Source organism: Chionomys nivalis, chromosome 1 (genome assembly GCF_950005125.1).
Source record: "Chionomys nivalis chromosome 1, mChiNiv1.1, whole genome shotgun sequence".
Lineage (NCBI taxonomy): Eukaryota > Metazoa > Chordata > Mammalia > Rodentia > Cricetidae > Chionomys > Chionomys nivalis.
This window is the reverse complement of record NC_080086.1, coordinates 118,684,510-118,706,669: the sequence shown is the minus strand read 5'-3', so window position 1 is coordinate 118,706,669 and position 22,160 is coordinate 118,684,510. Positions and strand designations below refer to the sequence as shown.

At 50.6% G+C, this 22,160-nt stretch overlaps 1 protein-coding gene across 3 annotated transcripts in view; it reads left to right on the top strand.

Moving 5' to 3' along the window:
* Positions 1-4,401: 4,401 nt before the first annotated feature.
* Positions 4,402-22,160, top strand: part of Ttc7a (tetratricopeptide repeat domain 7A) — a 103,238-nt gene continuing 85,479 nt past the window's right edge. Inside the window, exons 1-4 of one of the 3 annotated variants that reach the window (XM_057764589.1) lie at positions 4,402-4,891; positions 12,474-12,637; positions 15,653-15,836; positions 17,202-17,309. In XM_057764589.1, coding sequence (XP_057620572.1) covers positions 4,705-4,891; positions 12,474-12,637; positions 15,653-15,836; positions 17,202-17,309 — 643 coding nt within the window. In that variant the 5' untranslated portion in view covers positions 4,402-4,704. Of the gene's footprint in view, positions 4,892-12,473; positions 12,638-15,652; positions 15,837-17,201; positions 17,310-22,160 lie in introns of those variants that run through there. The other 2 variants (XM_057764572.1, XM_057764580.1) reach the window with 2 other exon arrangements.

Here is a 22,160-nt window from a genome sequence, read left to right as displayed (position 1 = left end):
CAGCATAAACTCAGCTTTTAGGCCATCCCACATCAAAGCTCAAACCTTTGTTCTTTTTCTCCTTCCACCATATTTGCCTCCATCCCCTTGTCTATTTCTCCTTCTGGCCTTTCCTTTCTCTTGGATAGCCAGTTACCACAAACCCACTTACCTCTTAAAAATAAACTTCCACCAGAAGAGAGGGGGAAATAGCTCTATGGTACAGTTACATTTTGTTTTCATTCTCAGTTAAAAGCCATTGTTAATTGTGAATTTAGAATTGTTTTGAGAATATATCTTCAAGATATATGCCAATTAATTCGCTTGCTGGTTGGTACTTTGTTGTGGGAATCAAGTCAGCCAATTAGCTTTTGGGGGACCAGTCCTTTGGGCAAGGTCTGAGGTGCCACGTGTCTGTTGATAAGTTGCAAGAGAAAGCCTGTAGCTCCCTTGCTCCAGTAGTTTCCAAAAGAGCCTTCCGGGAGAGGCCCTTGGAACCTGATGAGAGAACACTCAATGGGTCTAGAAGCAGCTGTGTTCATTCTAGAAATTCTGCCTGCGTGACTAGCTTCATGGCAGAGAGAGGAGAGAGAGAGAGAGAGAGAGGAGAGAGAGAGACAGAGAGAGAGAGAGAGACAGAGAGAAAGACACAGAGAGAGAGACAGACAGAGAGAGACAGAGAGAGAGACACAGAGAGAGACACAGAGAGACACAGAGAGACAGACAGAGAGACAAACAGAGAGAGAGAGAGAGAGAGAGAGAGAGAGAGAGAAGGACTTCCAGGGTTTGCAGAAATGAGAGTGGGAAGCAGCCCTACAGCTAGACTTCCCAAACAAGGCAGGATATTTTGAAAGAGCCCTAGGACTGGGAAACTGAAAGTGGGGGTGGGGAGGGGCAAGTCACAAGTGAGGGTTTCAAGTTCCCATTTTATCCTTAAACTTCAGAAGAAAACTTGTCTCTCGAGATTAAAAGATAATCTTACAAATTCATGATTGACATAGGTACAATATTATCAATAAAGTAATCGCTCTCCACTTCGGCACAGCACCCTGCTCAGGTGCTGGTGAGGGGCCCCAGAGCTTTGCAATTATTATGTGCATTGCTCTTCTTAGTGTCTCTTTAGATAAAAACAAAAAACAAAACCAAACAAACAAAACCTTTTACACTTCTATTTTTCTTCTCTGTATATGGGTTTCTGTGCCTTGGAGGTCACTGAGGTACCCTCTCCTTTTCCCAAGTGCCCAACCAAGAGCCCAAGAGCCAATTTTCCCTGAGAATCTATTCTTATTCAGAATGTAGGTGACCTTTTCCTGCACCCTACCAAGAAGGTGAGCTGTAAACCTGATTCATCCCTCTTACTTCTTTAGTTCAGAGAGGACCTAAGAGTGCCATACACAGGTTGTTAAGTTGTAAGAAAGGCAAGATTTATTCCAGAGAGGTAAAACTGGCACTGGAAATGTTCCCAGACAAACTAGCGAAAAGAAAATGATGAGGGTTCTTGGCTCCTACTGACCATTGTAGGTAATTTTTGGACCCCAACTTTTCAGAAATCTCTATGTTGTTAATTTGACTTAATCAAGTCCGTAGGAACCTCTCCCTTGTGGATCCAAGTGTGAATAGGCTTTCTGTGAGTTAGGATTAGCTCTCAATACTGTGTATTTCTGGGCCTACCTAAGTATCATAAACCTTTCGAGGTCCAAGTATATGAGGCCCTTACCTTCATCGGTACCATCAGTATCCTTACCTTCATCAGTACCCTTACCTTCATCAGTATCCTTACCTTCATCAGTACCCTTACCTTCATCAGTATCCTTACCTTCATCAGTACCATCAGTATCCTTACCTTCATCAGTACCCTTACCTTCATCAGTATCCTTACCTTCATAAGTACCATCAGTATCCTTACCTTCATCGGTACCATCAGTATCCTTACCTTCATCAGTACCATCAGTATCCTTACCTTCATCAGTACCCTTACCTTCATCAGTATCCTTACCTTCATCAGTATCCTTACCTTCATCAGTACCATCAGTATCCTTACCTTCATCAGTACCGTCAGTATCCTGTTACAGCCTTTCTCGAAGTTCAGGGTCAAAACTCTTTCCCTTGTCTAGAGATAGCAACTAAGTTTGCACTCAGATTGGCTTTCAGGTCTGCTTTAAGCTTTATGCCATAGTGTTTTTGTTGCTCACAAAAAAATACACACTTCTGCCCATTGTGGTGTTACACACCTTTATTCTCAGCACTCAGGATGCAAATTTCTGTAAGTTTAAGGCCAGTTTGATCTACACAGTGAGTTCCAGGCCAGACAGGGCAACATAGTGAGACCTGTCTCAAACAAAATAAAATATTAATCCCTACCCCACTTCCTTCCATGAACTTCATTTTCTTTCTTTCTTCCTTTCTTTTTTTCTTTCTCCCTTCCTTTTTTCTTCCTTTCTTTTTTCTTTTTTTTTCTTCATTTCTTCCTTTCTTTCTTTTTTCTTTTGAGACAGGGTTTCTCTGTGTAACTGCTCTTGGCTGTCCTGGAACTCACTTTGTAGACCAGGCTGGCTTTGAACTCACAGAGATCCACCTGCCTCTGGCTCCCAAGTGCTGGGATTAAAGGCATATGCTGCCACCACTGTCTGGCCACTTTTTTTTTTTTTCCTTTTAGGATTTTTGCACTGTATCCCTGGCTGGCCTGGAACTGTAGCCTAGGCTGGCCTATGATAAGAGGTGCCCACATCACACCCAACAGACACCTCTTTGCTATTTGCCTTTGTTCTCAGCAGAGGTTACTAATACAATCCCAGCTGCTCTTTGTTCTTTTAGAGGATCAGGGTCGTTGCTCTGCTGGAGAAATGCCAAGAAAGGGTCAGGCACATGAAGGAACACTTGCAATAATTCCGAAGCATCAACTCCGTGTCTTCCCCCATACTGACACACAAACCAATGACTGAGTCAGAGAGACAAGCAATGATGCTCTCTACATCCAGTCCCCTAATACTTGCTGCCTTGGTTGACAAAGGAGTGGGAAGGAAAGAGGGGGTTCCTTGTTTCTCTAATACCCCCCCCCCCCCATTCTGTCAATCCTGCTGCTCACTGTTGTCCCAGGGGTGACTGCCAGGAACAATCTGGCTAGGCAAACTGACTATGTCCTAAGGCCAACCAAGTCAGTCTTTCACACTCTGCTCCTCCCTCCACGGTGAAACCTAGAGCTGCTCACTGCCACTGGTACTCAGGGCTGCACATAGGGGCGGGGAATCTTGCCTTCCAGGAAGGAAGGGGCTGCATTTAGATCCCAGGGAAGATATCCACAGAGAAGCTGGGATTTGGGTCGGGATGGGCCCTGTGATGATGGACGTCGGGAGGCTGGGCTCCAATAAGCCCGAAAACCTTCCAGTCTTTAGTCTGTTCTGAAACTTTAAGTAGTGAATTTCCCGACAATGAAGGACATGGAGTGGGAAGTACTCCGGAGAGGTAGGAAGCGATCAGTTTCGAACTTCTGGGAGTTTACTAAGAAGTTTTTCTTAACCTCGGAAATCTTCGGACTGAGCCACACAACTAATTTTAACTAGGGGCTTTGGAGGTTTTCGGTGTTGGCTGTGGTTTGAGTGACATCCTCAATTTCCATGCAAGACTAACAGCTCCAGTCTCAAGGAGGGCGAGGTGATGAAGCAAGCCATCAGGCCTGGTTAGCCCTGGCTCCACCCTCCAAGCCCCGCCCCGAGTCCTATGAACTTCTGGGCATCGCTTGCCTTGAATCAAGCTGAGCAGAGTCGGGCGCTCCCTGCTGCTCTGATCAGTCTCTAGATACCAAAATGAAGTAGCAATACGTGGGAAAGCTGCTGGTTTAAGAACCCAGAGCAACAGATTAAACCCAGCCGCCTAGAGTAAGGAGTCCAGTGGAAAGAGGAGTCCCGCAGTTAAAACAAACGCAAGCCTTCTCCAAGCTGGGGGCGTCCGAACAGCCGAGGCACTTGGCCCGGCCAGTTTGTCCCCTGCCCCGCGGGCACGGCGAGTTGCATCGAGCCGGGATCCCCAGGAGCTTGGGGCTGGGGTAGTCCTGTCCGCCGCTCCTCGGATTTATGACGTCCCGGAGGCAGTGGCGGTGACGGGGCCACCACACAAAGCCGGGCGGTCCGGGAGGAGGACCCCAGGCCGAGAGTCCGGACGGGATGGGGAGAGAACGGGGAGCGAGGCGCCCCCGGGCGCCCGGGCTCCCCGCAGCATTAAAGTGAGCACTCAGACAGCGGCGGGGGCGCGGCGGAGGGCAGGCCGCGATCGCCCGGCTCGCGCCTGGCTGCTGTGGCCTCGCTGGCCGCCCGCGCGCCCGGCCCGGCGGGGAATAGCCACGCCCACTCGGGGGTGGAGCCGCGGCCCCGGGAGGCTCCGCAGCTGGCGACGCCCGGGCTCGGGGCGGGGGCTGTGGCAGCAGCTGCAGCAGCGGCGGCGGCAGCAGCGGCAGGAGCTGCTGCAGCAGCGGCGGAGGCTGCTGCTGGACTCTTTGGGGTCGCGCAGTCGCAGCCCCAGTCCGGAGGCTCCGGGCGGTGCGTTTGTTGCTGCGGCCGCTGCTGCTGCTGCAGACCACCGGCTGCCACCCGGGCCCCCGCTGCCACCGGGACGCCGGATGCCGTCTGCACTCCAGTTGACTCTGCCGGAGAGTGTGCCCCAGCCTGGACGCCGCCCCCGGCCTGGTCTCCATTCCTCTGCCGCACCTCCCATGACAGCTCCCGCACGAAGATGGCTGCGAAGGGCGCGCACGGCTCCCACCTGAAGGTGGAGAGCGAGGTGGAGCGCTGCCGCGCTGAGGGCCACTGGGACCGCATGTTCGAGCTGGTCCGGCATCTGCAGACGCTGGGCATTTCCGGCGGCGGCGGTAGCAACCGGCGAAGCAGCCCGAGCGGCAGGTTCAGCTCTCTAGACACTGGTGAGTGAAGGAAGGGCAGGTTCGCCGACTGCGAGCGGGCGAAAAGCACCGCCTCCTCCAGGAAGCGCTCCTCGACCGACCCTCCCGAGCAGCTCTGGGCGCTCCCTTCCCGCAGCCGAGGCAGTTAGGAAAACCCCAAAAGCTGTACTTCTGCCCTTTAAGGTCGTGTAGGTAACCCTACGGTGAAATGGAGGTTTCTTTAGGTATCAGAGAAGTGCATTGGACGGGACTCTTGCCTCCCTAAACTGCCTAAACTCCCTCATGCTGAGTCTGTTCCCCCTTCTCTTATCCCTTCAAATAAAGTAGGGAATCGAGCTCTGTCCACAGCTGACTTCGACCGAGGCTTGTTGAGTGCCTGGGTAGGTCGGAGAAGAGGCCGGCGAGCCTCAGTTTCATCTGCAGGGGCCAACACTGACCCTATCCAGCCCTGGCAGTGGCTTTAGCAGTAGGGCTGGTTTAGCTGGGCTGGGCTGGGCTCTCGGGCTGGGGCGGGAAAGCACCCTGATGGGGCGGAGGGAGAACCCCACCCAGCCTCCAGACCCAGATCCTGTTTCGGGTGCCTTGCTCAGAGCCCTCCTCCCTCCGCGTGTACACATCTACCTTTTCCGAAAGAAGCAGATATAAAGTCTGTATATAAAGAGTTTCCCAAAATCACCCAGCCCAGGACGCCTCTGTGGGAGAGACGGGATGACTCTAATAGCAGGAATAAGTAAGCCATTGCTTACTGTGTATCAGACAAGTCCTCCTCAGGAGTTGAATCAAGTCGTCACTCCTCGTAGCTACCCTGTTTGCCAGACTCTACAGGTAAATACAGGCAGCAGGCTGTGAAATCTGAACCCAAGATCCTGAGTACATCTTTCCATTTGTGCTTTGTCTTCCAAGATGCCCATCCTTGCAGAACACCCAGAGTGGATAGGAGGCAGGATGGTGCGCAGTCATGGGTTAGTTTGTGGAACTCAGAAGAAGGCAGAGGGCTTCAGAGAAGCGGCAGGCCTTCCAGGGTCCCTGTCTGTTGTTTGGGAAGGGCAAGGTGTTTGCCCAAGGAAAGTGCTGCGTGCAGGGATCCGCCAGAGGCCAAGAGATCTGAGCAAGGCTGAGCAGGAAAATTGCAGGAATCCCTTCTGGTGGGGCTGGTGAGGGTGGGACCGAGAATGGACGCCCACAGGTGTTGGTTCCTGAGGGAGGTGTGGGAATCTGAGAGAGGTTGGTTCCACCGACCTTGCTCCGCAGGGACAGAAATCAGGGCCTTCTTCCACCCTGAGGAGGAGTTCCTTTTAAAGCTACGTTGTTCTCTAGAGATTTCAGGGAGGCTCAGCCCTTGGCTAATCAGTATCCCGGGAGGAAAAGGCTGGGGAGGGAAAGGGAAGAATGGATTCAAAGGTAGACTTTAAAATCAAACAGCAGGAAGACTGCTGGCCACGTCCCACCACCCCGGAGGGAGGCAAAGGCCAGGACAGTTTCTAGTCTGAGACCATTCAGGGGTGTGTATTGGTGACATTCTTCCTCAAAAAACAAAACAAAACAAACAAACAAACAAAAAAAACCCCAAAGCTACCAAATGAGCTGAGTGGTGGAGTCGCTGGGTTTGATGCCCAGCACCAATGAGAACCAGGAGCAACACAAATTTTCAAGACTTTTTAGTTTTTGTTTTTTGGTTTTTTTGGGACAGGGTTTCTCTGTAGCTTCGGGGCCTGTCCTGGAACTAGCTCTCGTAGATCAGGTTGGCCTCAAACTCAGAGATCCGCCAGCCTCTGCCTCCCGAGTGCTGAGATTAAAGGCATGCGCTATCATCGCCTGGCTAGACTTTTTGGATTCCTAATGTGCTCACCAATGTGAGGTGAAGGCCAAGGGCCACATTTCCCAAACCTAACCGGACCACCTGCTAGAGAACCCCTTTGGGAAACAGGCTTAGCAGCAGTTAATTCTTCCTAATAACCCTGGGAGGAAGTTAGTCGTTTTCTCCGCATCTTTGATGTGGGGACACCAAGGTGAAGAGGTCACACTGTGAGCACATTGGTAGAGCTTGTGTTCACTCATGCACGAGTCCTTGCCTGCAGCTGGCACTAGTGGTCGAGTTGGGCCTGAAGCTGAGTTGTCTTTAACGTGAGAACTGACCGATATCGGCAGGGAGACTGACCAGTAAACATAGGTGGCCTCTCCTCAGCCCTGTGGGATACACATCCCAACCTACACATATGTGCACATATGTGTGCATCATCAGCAAGAGGAAGGGAAACAAATAGCCTGAACATTTATTGATTGACCGCTGTTTTCAGTCTCTTTCTTTGGATTCCATAGTTAAGAGAATGGGAACCTATTTGTGGGGAGAATAGTGTTGATGCTAATTTCCTGAACTGCAGCATAGAAAGGATCATATTTTTTTTGTTTATTTAGTGAATGTAATGGCACACATCTTTAATCTCAGCAATGGGAAGAGGGCAGAGGCAGAGGAATCTCTATGAGTTTTAGATCAGCCTGGGCTACATAGTGGGGAAAAGGGCAGAAGGTACTAAGGGAGGGGTGGCTGAGCCCCAAAGGTCCCCATTTTACTGGGGTCCTGCTGTGTTAGAGCTTTCTGTAGAGACTAGAGTGACCTCAGAGAACCTAGATACCAGGAGATGAGGAGGGAAGGGGCAGATGCCCAAGCAGAAGAACCTCGGGCCTTTTTCCTGTCAGAGGCGCCTGCTCCTGCCAATGGGAGGTAGTTACTACCTTTGTGTGTGTTCTTCAAACTCACATCCGGTGAGCAAGAGAGAGGGAAACTATAGGGTACCTCCTGTGGCGATGAGGTCTCTGGTCGCTGAAAACAAAACCGTCCAGTATTTTGATTTGATTTTTTTTTAAGTAACTTTTTTGTTACTTTTATTTATTTTATTTGAGGGGCAGGTGTGTGTGAGCCAGAGCGTTCATGTGGAAGTCAGAGACCAAGCTTGCAGGAAGCCAGTTCGGGGATCATCAGGTCATCCAGTGTTTTAACTTTGTTAACACTTTATTATGAGACATTTACAAAATACATTTAGAAAAAAGAAGGAAGCTCACCTATTAGCAACTGGCTTCAGTGATTTTGAACTCATGAACACTCTTTAAAAATTTTATTTTAGTTAGGTGCGAGTGTGCGCGCGCGCGCGCGCGTGTGTGTGTGTGTCAGTGGACAGCTTGCAGGAGTCAGTTTTCTCCCCCCACCATGCAGGTCCTGGGGATCAAACACCTTGCTAGGCCCCATAGCAAGCCCCTTTACTTGCTGAGCCATCTTGACGATCCTCACCAACTGTCTTCCTCAGCCCATGGCTCTCCCACGCTTCACTAATTCAGTATGCATTTATGAAGTAAGAACCCATTAAAACTATAACTGCTATACCATTATCGTCTTTCAGAACCCCCATTTTGGTTCTGGTTTTTAGTGGAATGATCTGTTTCTTCAAGAGGGAAGGTTGTTTTAAACACAGTTGCAGTTTAATGTCTGAGCAGGTGTTCTTTCTCACCTTGCCCTCCCAAAGCCGGGCTTGAAAGGCCTCAGTCACTGTGAACCTTTGGGATAGAAGCCACAGAAACTCCTTTCCCAGACTGACCTGGAGGAGAGAGGGGGCTGACTTGACTCACACTCCCAGCTGCAAATGGGCCAAATGTGAGGGCCAGGCAGGAGGCAGGAGCTTCCAGAGGGAAGTGCCGGAACCTGCCCCTTGAGAGATCCAGGGGCCTGAGAGGAGAGTAGCTGCCGCAGGCTTTCAGAACAGGTCGGGAGGAGAGGTGACCACTCAGTGAGGCCTGCTTGCCTCTGCTAAGGGCAAGTGTGGGGTAAGGAGTGCTATGGGTCTGTCAGGAAGACTTCACAGCCCTGACAGGAAACTGGACCCTCTGCCCCGGGCCTGAACCAGGAGCAGGCTTTGCCTGTGAAAGACAGTGGTGTGGTTATTCACCCAAACTATTACTTGACAACTGAAAATTGAGGACTTGGGATTTCCAGGTGCCCTTTAGTTTCATAGAATTATTAGTGAAGAACTGTAGGAAGGGGAGGGATTAAGGAAAGGGGAAGTGAGCCAAGATTGACACCTGCTGAGTGAGGTTCTGCTAAACCCACAATCTGGGCGAGGGGAAGGACTGAGAAGGAGTGAAGCCTCCCTGGGAAACCAGAGGGCCTGGAGGTGGGCTCTGGCAGAAGCTCCTTCAGTACCTATCCCCTAGCACCACACACAAAAACCATGCTGACTACCCCGGGAGGAAAGTGAGAGCGGCTCACCCCTGCTGTGGGATTTACTGTCAGCTCCGGCTTAATCATCTAAGATTGCAGGTTATTCTTTATGTTTCAACTATCAGGCTGGCAAGGTAGCTCAGGGGCTCAAGGTGCCTGCTGTCAAGCCTAGTTTCTATCCTGTACCCACTGGTAAAAAGCAAAACTCAGTGGACTCCTTACAGGCTGTCCCCTGACCTCCGCAAGCCAGACATGGCCAGTGGGCACCCCAGCCTGTGACTACCACCCCTCACCTACGTTAAGTAAATGTTTGTTTGTGTTTGTTTCTTTTAGTTAGATCTCTGCTCTGAGGTGCAGGAGAGGCATTCGTATTTGCCTGTGTTGTGTTGTTGGTTACAATGCGAACAAAAACTTCATCTGTCCACTTGTAGGGCTGTGCAGGTTAAATGAAACCACGATAAAATGACTGTCACTTCGTAGTCCCACGACAAACATTAGTGTTCCTTCACAGTCCTGCTCCCTCAGAGTTTAGGGCAGTGCTCGTCAAACACTTTTAGAGGGGAGAATTTTTGGTTTTTATCTGCTAGGATTTTGCCCCCCCCCCAAAAAAAAAACTCAGAAGACCCAGGCCCTACAAAAATGATAGAAAAAAATTTTTAGTTTTTCACCCTTTCTGATTTTTTTTAAATCATTGGATTTAGTCAATTCAACAGTGCTTTGGCTGGTTTCTACATGTGCACTCAAGTTTTTGCCCACGTGGTGGTGGTGGGGTTGTCACAAGCTGAGACCTGTGCTGGTGCACACCACCCTGGGCGGAACAACTTCTGAGGGCGCTCTCATTTGTGGAAAGGAGTGACTTCCGGGAGCTAAGCAAGTTTCTTTTGGCAGGAAAGGTGTCAGGATGAGGGGTCAGGAACTCTGGAAGGGCTAGGTGAGCTGCAGAAGCGGCTGGCGCTGTGGCAAGGTGGGGAGTTAAACGTCACAGGGTAGAGAGGCTCCTGAGGGGCGGGACCCTCTCACAGAAGGAGCCTGCCAAGGGACACAATTCCCCAGAGCTGGCTTGGAACCCTGCTGTGGGTTTTACACAGAAGGACAGAGCCCTGAGCATCAGGCAGCCTTGCTAGGTGTCCGCCACTCTCTGGGGCTGAGATCTGAAAATGAAGGTCTCCTTCCAGCCCTGGTCTGATTTCAATTTTATTTTCGAGTAGGTAGTATATTCACTTAGTTCAAACCAAAGGTGCACAAGAGTGGAAAGCCCCATTGTGTCTCCAGTGTGTTCTCAAGGTTTTCTGGCACGCACGTGTGTGCGCGCGCGCGTGTGTGTTTCTATCACTTGCATGGAGAAATAAACAGTGGCTTATGACTGCCGGGCACTATTGTGCGCACTGCTTTTTTCCTTCCTTCTTTTTTTTTCTAGCTGGCTTGGAATGCGCTAGGCAAGTCTGAAACTTGCGGAGAGCTGATGCTGGTGTCACTACCATGATCTGCTCACTCTGCTTGTTTCTTCAACACCAGAGTCTCACCATGTAACTCTGACTGGTCTTGAATTAGCTGTGTAGATCAGGGTGACCTCAAACTCAGAGATCTGCCTGCCTCTTCCTCACTCTGCTTTGTTATCCGTTTAAGTTTCTTCCACAGTTGCACATGCAAAGCATCCTGGGTCTTTTTTTTTTTGTTGTTTCGTTTTTTGTTTAGATGAAAGGCATCCCTTTTATGGACGTAGAGAATTTTAATTAGCCACTCATTGATGGACATACAGCCTGTCTATGTTTTTTGCTAGTGTAAGTGCTACTGAATGAGGAATTATGAGTAGGTTATTTTACATATGCAAACATCTGTCGGATGTTGCCAAGTTGCCCCTTCTAGAAGGTTCTTCTATTTATGCTCCCTTAGCAATGGATGGTACTTTGAAAGGGGTACTTTTATAGGCAAGTCCTCAGAATGTTAATTTTTAAAGTCTTGAGGTTGGTAGCAAAGGGTCTGATGAAGCCTCCTTGGGGCAAAAGCCTCATGGGACTGTGTGGCTGAGATTCGGGTCAGGGTGCCTTGTCTTTCAGAGAGGGAGATTGAGCAAAGGCCGTTATTCTCAAGAGAGTAGGGTGACAGCTGAAACACTGTGAAAAGATGGGGCAGAGTGGGTGTTCCTAGAGACACGGAATTGACGTAGCTCTGTATCTGTTGCTTCCTCTCCCGAGAGCTGGGGTCTGATTCACCAGACAGACATTTGTTACGCACGTCCATTGAGTAGTTTCTCAGCCTGGTGACGGGCAGGCAGTGAGCACAGCCCCTCGAGGCTGTTGGACTTGAAGCTTTGCACACGAGACTTCTGGCTCCCCTGTGTGTGTGAGTGTGACTGTGAGTGTGACTGTGAGTGTGTATGTGTGAGTGTGACTGTGTGTGAGTGTGTGTGACTGAGTGTGACTGTGAGTGTGTGAGAGTGTGTGTGAGTGTGAGAGTGTGTGTGTCCCTCTGTCACATGCAGCAGGAATGTGGCCAGGACAAGACTGGGATTTTATTGTGGTGGGGGGAAGCACAATCAAGTAGTCTAAAGCTACTTGCCAGGTTATGAGGTGTGCAGGTGAGCGCCTGTGCGAGAGAACTCTTGGAAAGAGCCGGACATGTTCAGTGACCTGCCCTGCTGCACAAGAAACTGTGCAAGCGGCAGTCACTGTTTGGTTTAATCTTAAGAAAAGCCGCTCTGCCAATTGCAAAGAATTTCAATCAAACCAGATTAGATCGAATTAAAACGCCCGTGTTTAATAAATGTGGCACTCTCAGGTGGACCAAGACAGCATGGCAGGGAGAGGAGCCTGTGCAAACCCAAAACCCACGCCCACCTCCCACCCCCACCCCCGCCCCACTAGAGCCTAAATAGCCTGTGGGAGCAGTCCTGACCTCCCCGGGGGGAGGGGCCAGGGCTTGGCAGGTTGGGAGTTGGAGTCAGACCAACACAACTCCCAGGCCAGGGGCTGGGGTGAGGCTTCCAATCATTCATCCCGGACTCCTTGGATATAGGGGTGTTAGAGGGCTAAAGTCTCACTTTCAATCAAGCATTCACTCTTTGCTCTGGCTGCTAGGTCATCCCATGCCACACTAACTAAAGTCACTGAAGATGGGCAGATCAATTGTACTTGATCCCAGAATCTAGGAGAATGAAATGTGTTGTTAAGTTCCCTCTTCCATGGTTTAGCTGGGTGCTCTTTTCTTTAGATTGATTCTTGCTCTGTCACCCAGACTGGCCTAGAACTCCCTGCAGGCCTCAAAGATTATGTAGGTTCGTGGGAAATGCATATTTCATTTTACAGACCTGAGGCATTCATGTGCTGGGTAGGGGCAGTTAGGGGCCCGGGATGTCTACGGTGCGTGTTCAAGGATCCTTGTCCTGTTTTCCAGATGACTTTGGGAAGCTGTTGCTAGCAGAGGCCCTTCTGGAGCAGTGTTTGAAAGATAACCATAACAAAATAAAAGACTCCATCCCTTTGCTGGAGAAGAATGAGCCCAGGCTAATTGAAGCCAAAGATCATCTGAGCAGCGTCCTGAACAATGGGAAGCTGCCGGTGAGTCTCCAGGCTATCTTGCTCCAAAGGTCAGAGTGGGACTGGGGTTTCTAGGCAGCAGGTGTGTTCAGGTGGAGTCCTCTGATGGAGAGAGAAGGGGCAGGCAGTTCTGAGGTACCTCCTGTCATCTCGACCTTACAATCTGGGCGATCCTTGAAGTCCCAGCTAGTCCACTTTTGTGGAGATGAGTGAAAATCAGCCACCATGCTAACTTCTGCTATCCCCTGGGCTCAGGAACTGTAGCATTTCATCAAGGCTTCCCAGGTACTCTTTACAGTGGAATGCCATTAACCCCACTTCTGTGACCTGGGAAAGGTGGTCGCTTAGCAAATATGGCTCCATCTGCTGTGACATCTCAAGCTCTGGGCTGACTCCCAAAGAATAGACTAGAGACTGATTGGAGGAAGATGCCTACAAGGCTTCAGTCTCAGAGTGAAATACTTTCTCATCCATTCTTTCCTAGTGGGCTTTTTGCGAGGGTACAGGGACATGAGGCAGAGACAGGACAGGGGACTAAAGATCTATTTAACACAGGAATCTTTATCCCAAGCTGAGAAAGTCTTATAGGCACCCTTCCACTTGGCCAGCACCTGAGATTCTGACTGGTTAGGTTGACAGACCAAGAACACTTCAAATTCGGAGTTGGGGTAGCTGACTTTTAATATTGCTAAGCAAAGACATTAGAAAAAAAAAATCATAATGTAGCAGTGGAACTATAGTTTACCTTTGTTCTGTCAGAGAGAATGAAGACGCCTTGACAACAAAGGTCGGGATGGATATACTTCTTGGCCCCAGGAGCAGCTTTTAAAATAGCAAACATTTCATTTTAGGGATCATTGTTGTGTTGTCCCCCCCCCCCCCGACTTAGTGGATGCTGTGTTGTAAACTGTCATTAGTTCACAGGGGTCCACCAGCTGCCACACCCACTCATCATGCCCGGGATGTGTCCTTCTGAGTCTTGCTGCCCTGTGCGTGATTGTAATCACTGCTCATGGCCTGTATTTATCTCGCTCTTCTCTCAGGGGCAGTTCAAAGCTGTGTTCTAGACTATGCCCTTGTTAATGTCCTTGGCTTCCTGGGATGGGAAGCAAGGAACAGGTGTCATTATCTCTTCTTCACCCACGAGGTAGATTGGGCTGAGTAGAGAGAACTGAACCTATAACTTGAGACCACCACATGGAAGGGCAAAGATGCCACACAGCTCAGAAGCGCTGTGGACTGGATCCCTCTGGGGATGTGTCGCCTGTGACCCTGACTGGGGAAATGGGTGGCCTCTTTGGGGAAACTAACAAATGGCTTTTTAAGAAAAGTGGTCAGAGAGAAGAGGAGATAGGGCAGGGCTCCTCCTCAGGGTGGTGCGAGGCATTCTGGGAACTTAACAGAAGGGCGCTTCCTGGGAGCTGGGAGCATTTGTAGGGGGAGGTGGGGCCAAGGGAGTAGATGACCATCTGGACAGGCATGGGAAAGGTTTCGAGTTAAGCGTAGACAATGAAGGAATGGGATTCTCCAGAGAGATGAGTGGGGGTGGAGCAGTTGGCTTCCATGGGGCTTGGCTTTGCCTCATCCCATGTCTCTTTCTTGGTCTCTCCAAGGGAGGATGATGGTGAGACTGGTGGAGGCTCACCTTCGGATCAAGATACCTTGACCTACCTACCCACTTGTAGACTGGGAAATCACCCTCCTGCCAGCGGGAGAGGTTGGGTGTTGGAACCAGAACTTCATCTCCAGAGTGCCCTTGCCCCAAGGGCGATGGCCAGAACCTGGTTGAAAGGCCAGCTAGGCACAAGGCACAAGGCTTCTTTTTTTTTTTTTTTTTTTTTTTTTTTTGAGCCTGTCCTGGAACTCGCTCTCTAGACCAGGATGGCCTTGAACTCATAGAGATCCACCTGCCTCTGCCTTCCAAGTGCTGGGCCTAAACGTGTGCACCACCACCGCCCAGTGCGAGCACTGTTAGGAGGTGAAAATCTTGGGAGTAAAGTAGACTTACATCTAAGGCTAGAGCTTAGTGCCAGGACTGTGGCCAACCAGACCAGCTCAGCCTCTCTCCTCAGCAGTACAAGCTGAAGTGACAGTGAGCACATCCTCTGCTAGGGCGCTTGGCCAGGGCCGAGTCCCTAAGGAGGCCGTAAGGGTCCTCAGAGTGGGTGGAGACTTGCATGTGAGCAGCACTGCAGAGAGCAGGGTTTGGAGTAGGTATTTTGGGCCTCCCGGGTTCTGCACTTAACCCTGCTACTGCTAAGATGAGCATGGTGACCCAGCCGGCCTTCACTTCACCTCTGGTCCTCTGTCCCATGCTGCTAATGTGCCTGGTCCCCCTTCTAAAAGTTCTGCTGAAGGGGTGTAGGTGCCAACTTCAGGGTCCTCGTGGGCTCTTTTTAAAGCTCTCACCTAATTTCTCTAATTTCACCTCACACACACACACGCACACACACACCTGCACGCACACATTTATTTTGGCTCATTCCCTTCCCTCGAGTATTCAGAATAAGTACTGAGTTCCTGAGGAGCCAACCCAGATCAGAGCCTTGTGGGGGCTTCAAGAGAGAGGAGACAGGGCCCAATTCTGCAGCTGCTTGAAGTCAGGACACAAACACACACATATGAAGCTATGTGTCATAAGCATTGCATTAAGAGCCACAGTGCAGGCCGGGCGGTGGTGGCGCACGCCTTTAATCCCAGCACTCGGGAGGCAGAGGCAGGCGGATCTCTGTGAGTTCGAGACCAGCCTGGTCTACAAGAGCTAGTTCCAGGACAGGCTCCAAAACCACAAAGAAACCCTGTCTCGAAAAAACCAAAAAAAAAAAAAAGAGCCCCAGTGCAGGCAGTGGACTCAGCTGTGTAGGCAGGGGGCCACAGGCATCACGGAAGACTCCCGGAGGAGTAAGGAGAGGGTCTTAGGCAGTTCATGGTTTAAGGCTCAATAGGGGAGGAATATCTTCATCCTAGGTACTCAGGAGGATGGGCATGGTGGAAACTTTGGAGCAGGAACCTGCTAACGTGTCTTTGTACTTTCAGCCGCAGTACATGTGTGAGGCCATGCTGATCCTGGGCAAGCTACATTACGTGGAGGGCTCATACCGGGACGCCATCAGCATGTATGCGCGGGCCGGGATTGATGACATATCCGTGGAGAACAAGCCCCTGTATCAGATGCGGTTGTTGTCAGAGGCGTTTGTCATCAAAGGTAGTTTGCACAGCTGTTTGGACCTCCCCCGCTGCCAGGTGTCTAGAGCAGGCAGCAGCACAGGGCAGTGGACGGTGTGATGAGGGTGGGCCTGCAAGCTCATGTCCAGCCAGATGTTAACCCAGGCCCCAGCTACACGCTCCCTTTCAGGACAGCCTGGATCTCAACTCTGTGGACTCAGATTCTCACCTGGGCTTTGTTGACAACTGTGTGTTACCAAACTAGATGCCCTTGGGCAAACTGCCTCTTCACCTTTCTCGGCTTCTGCTGACATATTTGCAAAGGGAGGTTGCGATAGCAGCCTTCCCAGTGTTCTCATGACCAGCTGAGTTATATAACTAGGTCAAGAAAACCTTAAAGGGCATGCCAGCTCTTGTCAGGCCTGCTCTAGTGACTGACACTGCTGGGATCTGTCACTCCCCAGGTGCGGGGCCCCTGTTGTGAGCAGAGAGGGGCTGCCAAGATCCAGGGATAAAGACTTCCTGTCCTGGAGGAGCTCTCAACCCTTCCAGGGCAAAAAACACTCAAGAAGAAACTCAGGGGCACAGGATCAGTGAGGAATTTCATGAAGGGAACTGGTTCCTAGCTGTGTTGATCTCCGCATACACATACACAGAGCACATGCACACACACAGAGCACACACAGAGCACACGCACACACACGCACACATGCACACACACAGAGCACACACATAGCACACTCTGTGCCTGCTGTTAGCCTCAGTGGCAGTGAAATCCCCTCCTCCCAGACTTGCTGAAATTCTGAGACGTTTGAACATTGCTCTATTCCAGTAAAATCAACCCTCAGAGAAAAGTCTAGATAAGCCACCTGTATTCCTATTGGGATTTGGAACCTGGCACTAGGAGAGTATGTGTTACCCTCTTTCTGCCTGGGGAAACTGAGGCCTAGAGAAGAAAAGTACCTTGCCCAAAGTTACCCAGATGGAGTGAGGACCAGAGCCCCCTGTCTGACATGCTGGCATTGGAAAACGTGTATTCCCTCCCTGTTCCGACACAGACACACTTCTCTGTGGACTGTGGGTCCTCACAGGAGCATCTGTAACTATGGATGACCTGGACTCTGGCTGTAGGGGCCCTGAGGTCCCCGAGTCCTTTCCGTTATCCTAAGAAGCCTACCACGTTGGTCTCCCTGGGCAGGCGGGCTGGAGGGCAAGTGCCCACATGATACAGCACAGACTGTAAGGGTCTTCGCCCTCTGCTTGCTCACCTCCCTCTGTGCCTGGGGCACTGGCCAGTCTTGGGAAGTGGTCAGTTTTTGGTGCTCAGGTCTTGGGAGTTACTTGGGAAGTACCTCAGCTGTGGAAGTCCTGAACTGAACGTCCTCTCTTGGGTCTCCTTTTCAGTCTTTCCTCCTATCAGCCTTGCTCAGTACACATTGCTCTCTGTGTCCTGCTCTCTCCTCTCTCCAGCATGCCTCCAGCTTCTTGGGGGAACACAGTCCTGGTGGTCAGAGGTCCTGCCAGGGAGGTAAGGATCCGGCATTGCTCATGTGGGCTGCTCAGTTGCAGGCTCCCCATCCCTCAGCGACTGCATGTGTCCCACCCCTGCCCCTTGCCTGACTCCTCTCTGCTTGTCCTCCCTGACTCCTCTCAGCTTGTCCTGTTGCAGTGACCACACCTGCTGCTTGGCATGTTGGGGTTTGCCTGAGCCTGTGTGTGCTCGAGACCATGCACAAGGCCATCAGTGTGTGCCTGCTATAGCTTCACCGAATCTGTGGGATCTGGGGGGTCTCTTCACCCAGAGGGCGCACAAGGAAATGGGAAGTGCTGGTGGTTGGATGACTTCATTTGAGAACATGCGGTAGTGACAGCAAGGGCCCTGAACTCACTGAGATTGTACTAATAGCCATTGCATCCTCACTCCAAGTCAGGCATGACCTCACCTGAATCTGCAGACCCCGGGGTCTGGGCTTTCTTCCTCCCATGTTCTAGTCGAGTAGCTGAGGCTGGAGCTGGTGGCTCCTGCCAGAGCTCACAGCACAGGATTTGAACCTAGGCAGCCAGACCTCATAGACAACCTCTGATGTAGTACTCAGAAGTCTAGGTAGAAAAGAGTTAGACCAAATCCTTGTGTTATAGATAAGGAAACTGAGGAAGGAAAGCCATTTACCCAGTACCCGAGTTAGCGTCTGTTGGGACTAGCACCCTCTGTACCCCAGAGGCCTGTCAGCCTCTTTCTCATTCTGGGTGGCCTCTGAATGAGCCAGCCTGACCCAGTTCCAGAACTTATGGCTGTCATACTATAACTTTCTTTTTCCTTTTCCATCTTAGTCTACTCATGTTTGTGTGTGTTGTATGCATGTATGTGTGGATGTATGTTTGTGTGTGTGGGTCTTTATGCATGTGTGTGTATGCATGTATGTGGGGCTCTGGAGTTGGTGTTGGGAATCATCCCCAATTGCTCTTCTGCCCTATTCATGTAGGTAGGATCTCGCAGAGCTTGCCTGGAGGGTCCTGTCCCCACCTTCTGAGTTGAGGATTGCAGGCAGGCTAATGTGCCATCCCAACATTTCTGTGGGTTCTGGAGATCCCAACTTTGGTCTTTATGTTTGTGCAGGAAGTCCTTTATCACTAGGCCATTTGCAGAGCCCAGGACGACAGCTCTATAACCCATTTGTGGGGGTTCCATTTCATGCTAGGCTACCCAGTGCACACGTGGACTGAGGGAGAGCATAGAGCTGCTGTGTTAGAGGGGAGCCTGAACTCACCAGCCTGGCAGACCTGATGAGACAAAGTATGAGCGGCTGTTCTTCTGGGGTTCAGGACAGACTTCTGATCTCTCTAACCCCTCCTCAAAGATGTGAAAGCATACCCAACTCACTGTGTTCCCCTTCAGAGCAGAGGGACTTTTCAGTGTGACCCTCAGAGCATCTAGGACATAAGGTACACATCCTTATCGGACTGGGTCTCTTGTTTCCAGGGAGGCAGAGGGGCTGACCTTAAACCTCACTGGGTACCTTGAGAGAGGGCTGCCTATAGTCGTCTCAGGTTTCTGTTGTTCAAAGAGCATCATGTGTAATGTGTATGTGTCTATAGGATGGGAAATACATGAGCATTCAACTTCTCTAAGGGTAAAAGGGGGTATTGTCCATGTTAGGTATTGTTTCATTCAGAAACAATAAGGACCAGCCAAGTGGTCCTCTTGTTTGGTGGCACTCCCAGAGGGTGAGGGCTCTTGTCAAACAAGATGTCTTAGTCGCTGTTCTGTTGCTGTGAAGGACACCATGACCAAGACAATTCTTATAAAAGAAAGCAGTAATTGGGGCTTGCTTACAGTTGTCATGGTGGGAAGCATGGCAGCAGGCAGATGTGGTGCTGGAGAAGTAGCTGAGAGCTACATCCTGGTCCTCAAGCAGAGAGAGACCAGGTCCAGCATGGGCCCACCCCCCAGTGACACACTTCCTCCAAGAAGGCCACACTTCCTAATCCTTTGATTTCTATAGAAGAGTTCTATTCCCTGGTGACTAGGCATTCAAATATGTGAGCCTAAGGGGGCCATTCTCATTCAAACCACCACACTTGATGACCTGAGTTCAATCCCGTTGAAAGGAGAGAACTAACTTCTGATTTCCATGCTGTGTGCACACAGATGGATAAATGTTTAAAGAAGCCAAAAACAATGCAAACATACATTTCCTGCACTAAAATAGAAGGGTACTTTTGTGAAAACACCTTGCATTTCAGAAATTCTACCCTTTTGCTTTCTCTTGCACTATTGTCCATGCCGGTCGTACCCTTCTCTCTTTACTTTATGCGTGGATTCCAACACTGCACAGGTATTTCCTGGGTTATTCAGCCCATTGCCTTTCCTCCACGCTCACTTGGAACCAGTCGCACTGTGTCTGCCCTCTTCTGTCCATTTCCATGGGCTCCTTCCTACAGGGGTCTGCCCTCTAATGTTGTTTCTTGAGGTCTCTGGCCCACATCCCATTAAAATATCACTTGCCAGCAGTCCTTTAAGCAGGCACCTGTTAGAGATGCCGAGGGTGAACAGCTGGGTCCATTCCCGTGTGGGAATAGTGGGCAGGTGTGATGTGACTCCAGGGGACGCAGCATTCTAGAAGGAGGTAATGTTGCCAAAACTGGTGGCATGGGCTGTCTGGTGCCATTCCTTCCTGGTCCGGTCCTTAGCTTAGGAGGTCTTAACATTAGTGGAGTCTGCCAACTCTAGAGAACAGGAAGTAGAAACCCCAGAGAAGGTTGTCCATAGCTTATAGCCATCGATTCTGAGTGGCCATAATGTCTTTGGTTACTTGGATGCCCCAGGCCTGTTTCATGAGAGCCTCTGCCCTGACTCTCAGCCTTCTGGACATTTAAGGGGATGGTTTGTGAAGAATGGGCTGCTGCCGATGGCATTATGGTCTCTACTGGTGGAGGTCTTGTCTGCAACTATGGGACTCCCTAGAACTCTTGGTCATTGTCTTTGACAATTGGCTTAGGATCCGTGGATGAGGAACCTGAGCCACAGACTATGTTTCTCAAAGTCCTTTGAAAGGACTTTGAAAGGATCTCTTTCAGACCCTGAGGGGTCTGCAGGCCTTGGGACTTCTCTCAGCCTTCAGCCCTCAGTTAAACGGCTAAACTGTGGGTGGGACTAGGGGCCCGCCGCTTCGAGCTCTCACCTGCAGGCAAGGGGCTGCTTTTCAATCCTGGAGCTGAGGCTATGTATCTGGAATTCCAGTTTTTCAGCTGAGAGTTGGCAACATCCTTACAGCTCCTCCATTCCTTGGCTCAGCCAAGCTGGCATTTGGTGAACCATTATGATGAGCCACAGCAATAATGCTGGCATGGTCCAGGGGTGAGATTATCTGATCTTATGGCCTGCTTGATAGGAATGACTTTTCAGAGGGAGAGCAGAGTGCTGGACCAAAGTAGTTAAAAGGCATAGAGGGCAGAGGCCTGGAGCCCAGGCTGCTGTGACTCCTGCCAGGTCACACCGTGAGCAGCAGGGGCAGGATGTGAGCTCTCTGACTCCAACTTTGGCCTCATCCCATATACTCAAGGAATACCAGTACACCTGAGCCACTGTGAGAGAGGGAAGCGATGGGCCCTACCTGATTGGAGAGCCTTTTCCAGTCAGCTAGGAAAGTCACCTGAACCTGGAGCAAACTATTGCTGGCTTAGCAGAAGAATAAAGCCCAGGGAAGTGCGTATTGGGAAGTAGGGAGGATCACACCCTGTATAGGAGTATAGGAAATACAGGAGTGCATGAGTATAGGAGAGATGAGACTTATGGGTGGGGTCAGGTGCCCCACTGAGAGGGCATTGGGAGCTGAGAGCTGGCAGACGGGCTCAGATGTCATGGTTGGTGTCCTAGAGTTTTGACCCTGGTTGCACCACCATGAAGTGTTCCATAGCCTCTTCGCCCTTCAAAGGTCTGGGTCTAGGACCTCTGAGGGCCCAGGGTAACAAGCTGCCCTCTTTTCTGTGGGTCTAAGCCCTGAGGTTTGGACCAACTCCAAGTTGCTTTAAGGTCTGTTCTCAACATCTTGAGCCTGCAATAGTTGGCACCAGACTACAATTAGCTCAGAGGGCCATTGTGTGCAGCTTTTTTCTCCTCATGCCTGTGCCGTCCATTTCTCTGGTACATTCAGTGTGCGGACGACACAGAGACCCCTGCTTCTCCAGGCATCACCTGGAGCCTTGCAGACCTTAGTTATTGCTTCCTCGTTTGGAATCATTGTGGCTCCATTCTTGATGGAATTGGGGTGGGGAGTAGGGGCCCTTCAGGACCAGAGCTGCCCTCTGTTTCAGCCAAACTGGTTTCATCTTTCCTGTCCAGCTTTGAGAAGACCAGCTTGTCTGCTCTGAAGAAATGTGACCTTTGTTCACATCTAGTTAACTCTGAGAGAGGGAAATTGAGCGGCCTGCTGCCTGAGCCTTTTCCTCCTCTGGGTGTTAGGTGTGGGAAGGTGGTTTCTATTCACTTCCTGCCAGGGCAATCCTAAAATATTCTGTTGTTTTTTAATGGCTTATTTTAAAAATAAAAGAGCACCAGCCGCTCCTGGGCCAGGCTATGGTAGCATAGTAGATTTTTGTTTTGCTGTATTTTGCCCTGGTATGGCAGGAATTAGGTGTTGGCTTTGGCTCCTTTCCCAAGGTGTAGGCTGTCTGGCTTGTGAGGAAGGGCTGCACCCCGTATGCTGCTACCTGGGCCCCAGGTTGTGGGCCTCAGAATGAGAGGCTGACTTCCAGCTAGAGAGGAGGCATCTCAGGACAAGGTTGGGTGTGTTCACTGCCAGTTCACCAAGCTTACACCGAATGCCAGCTGGGTGAGAAGACCACAAACGGTAGAGATCTATCTTCTGCTGTGGCAGTT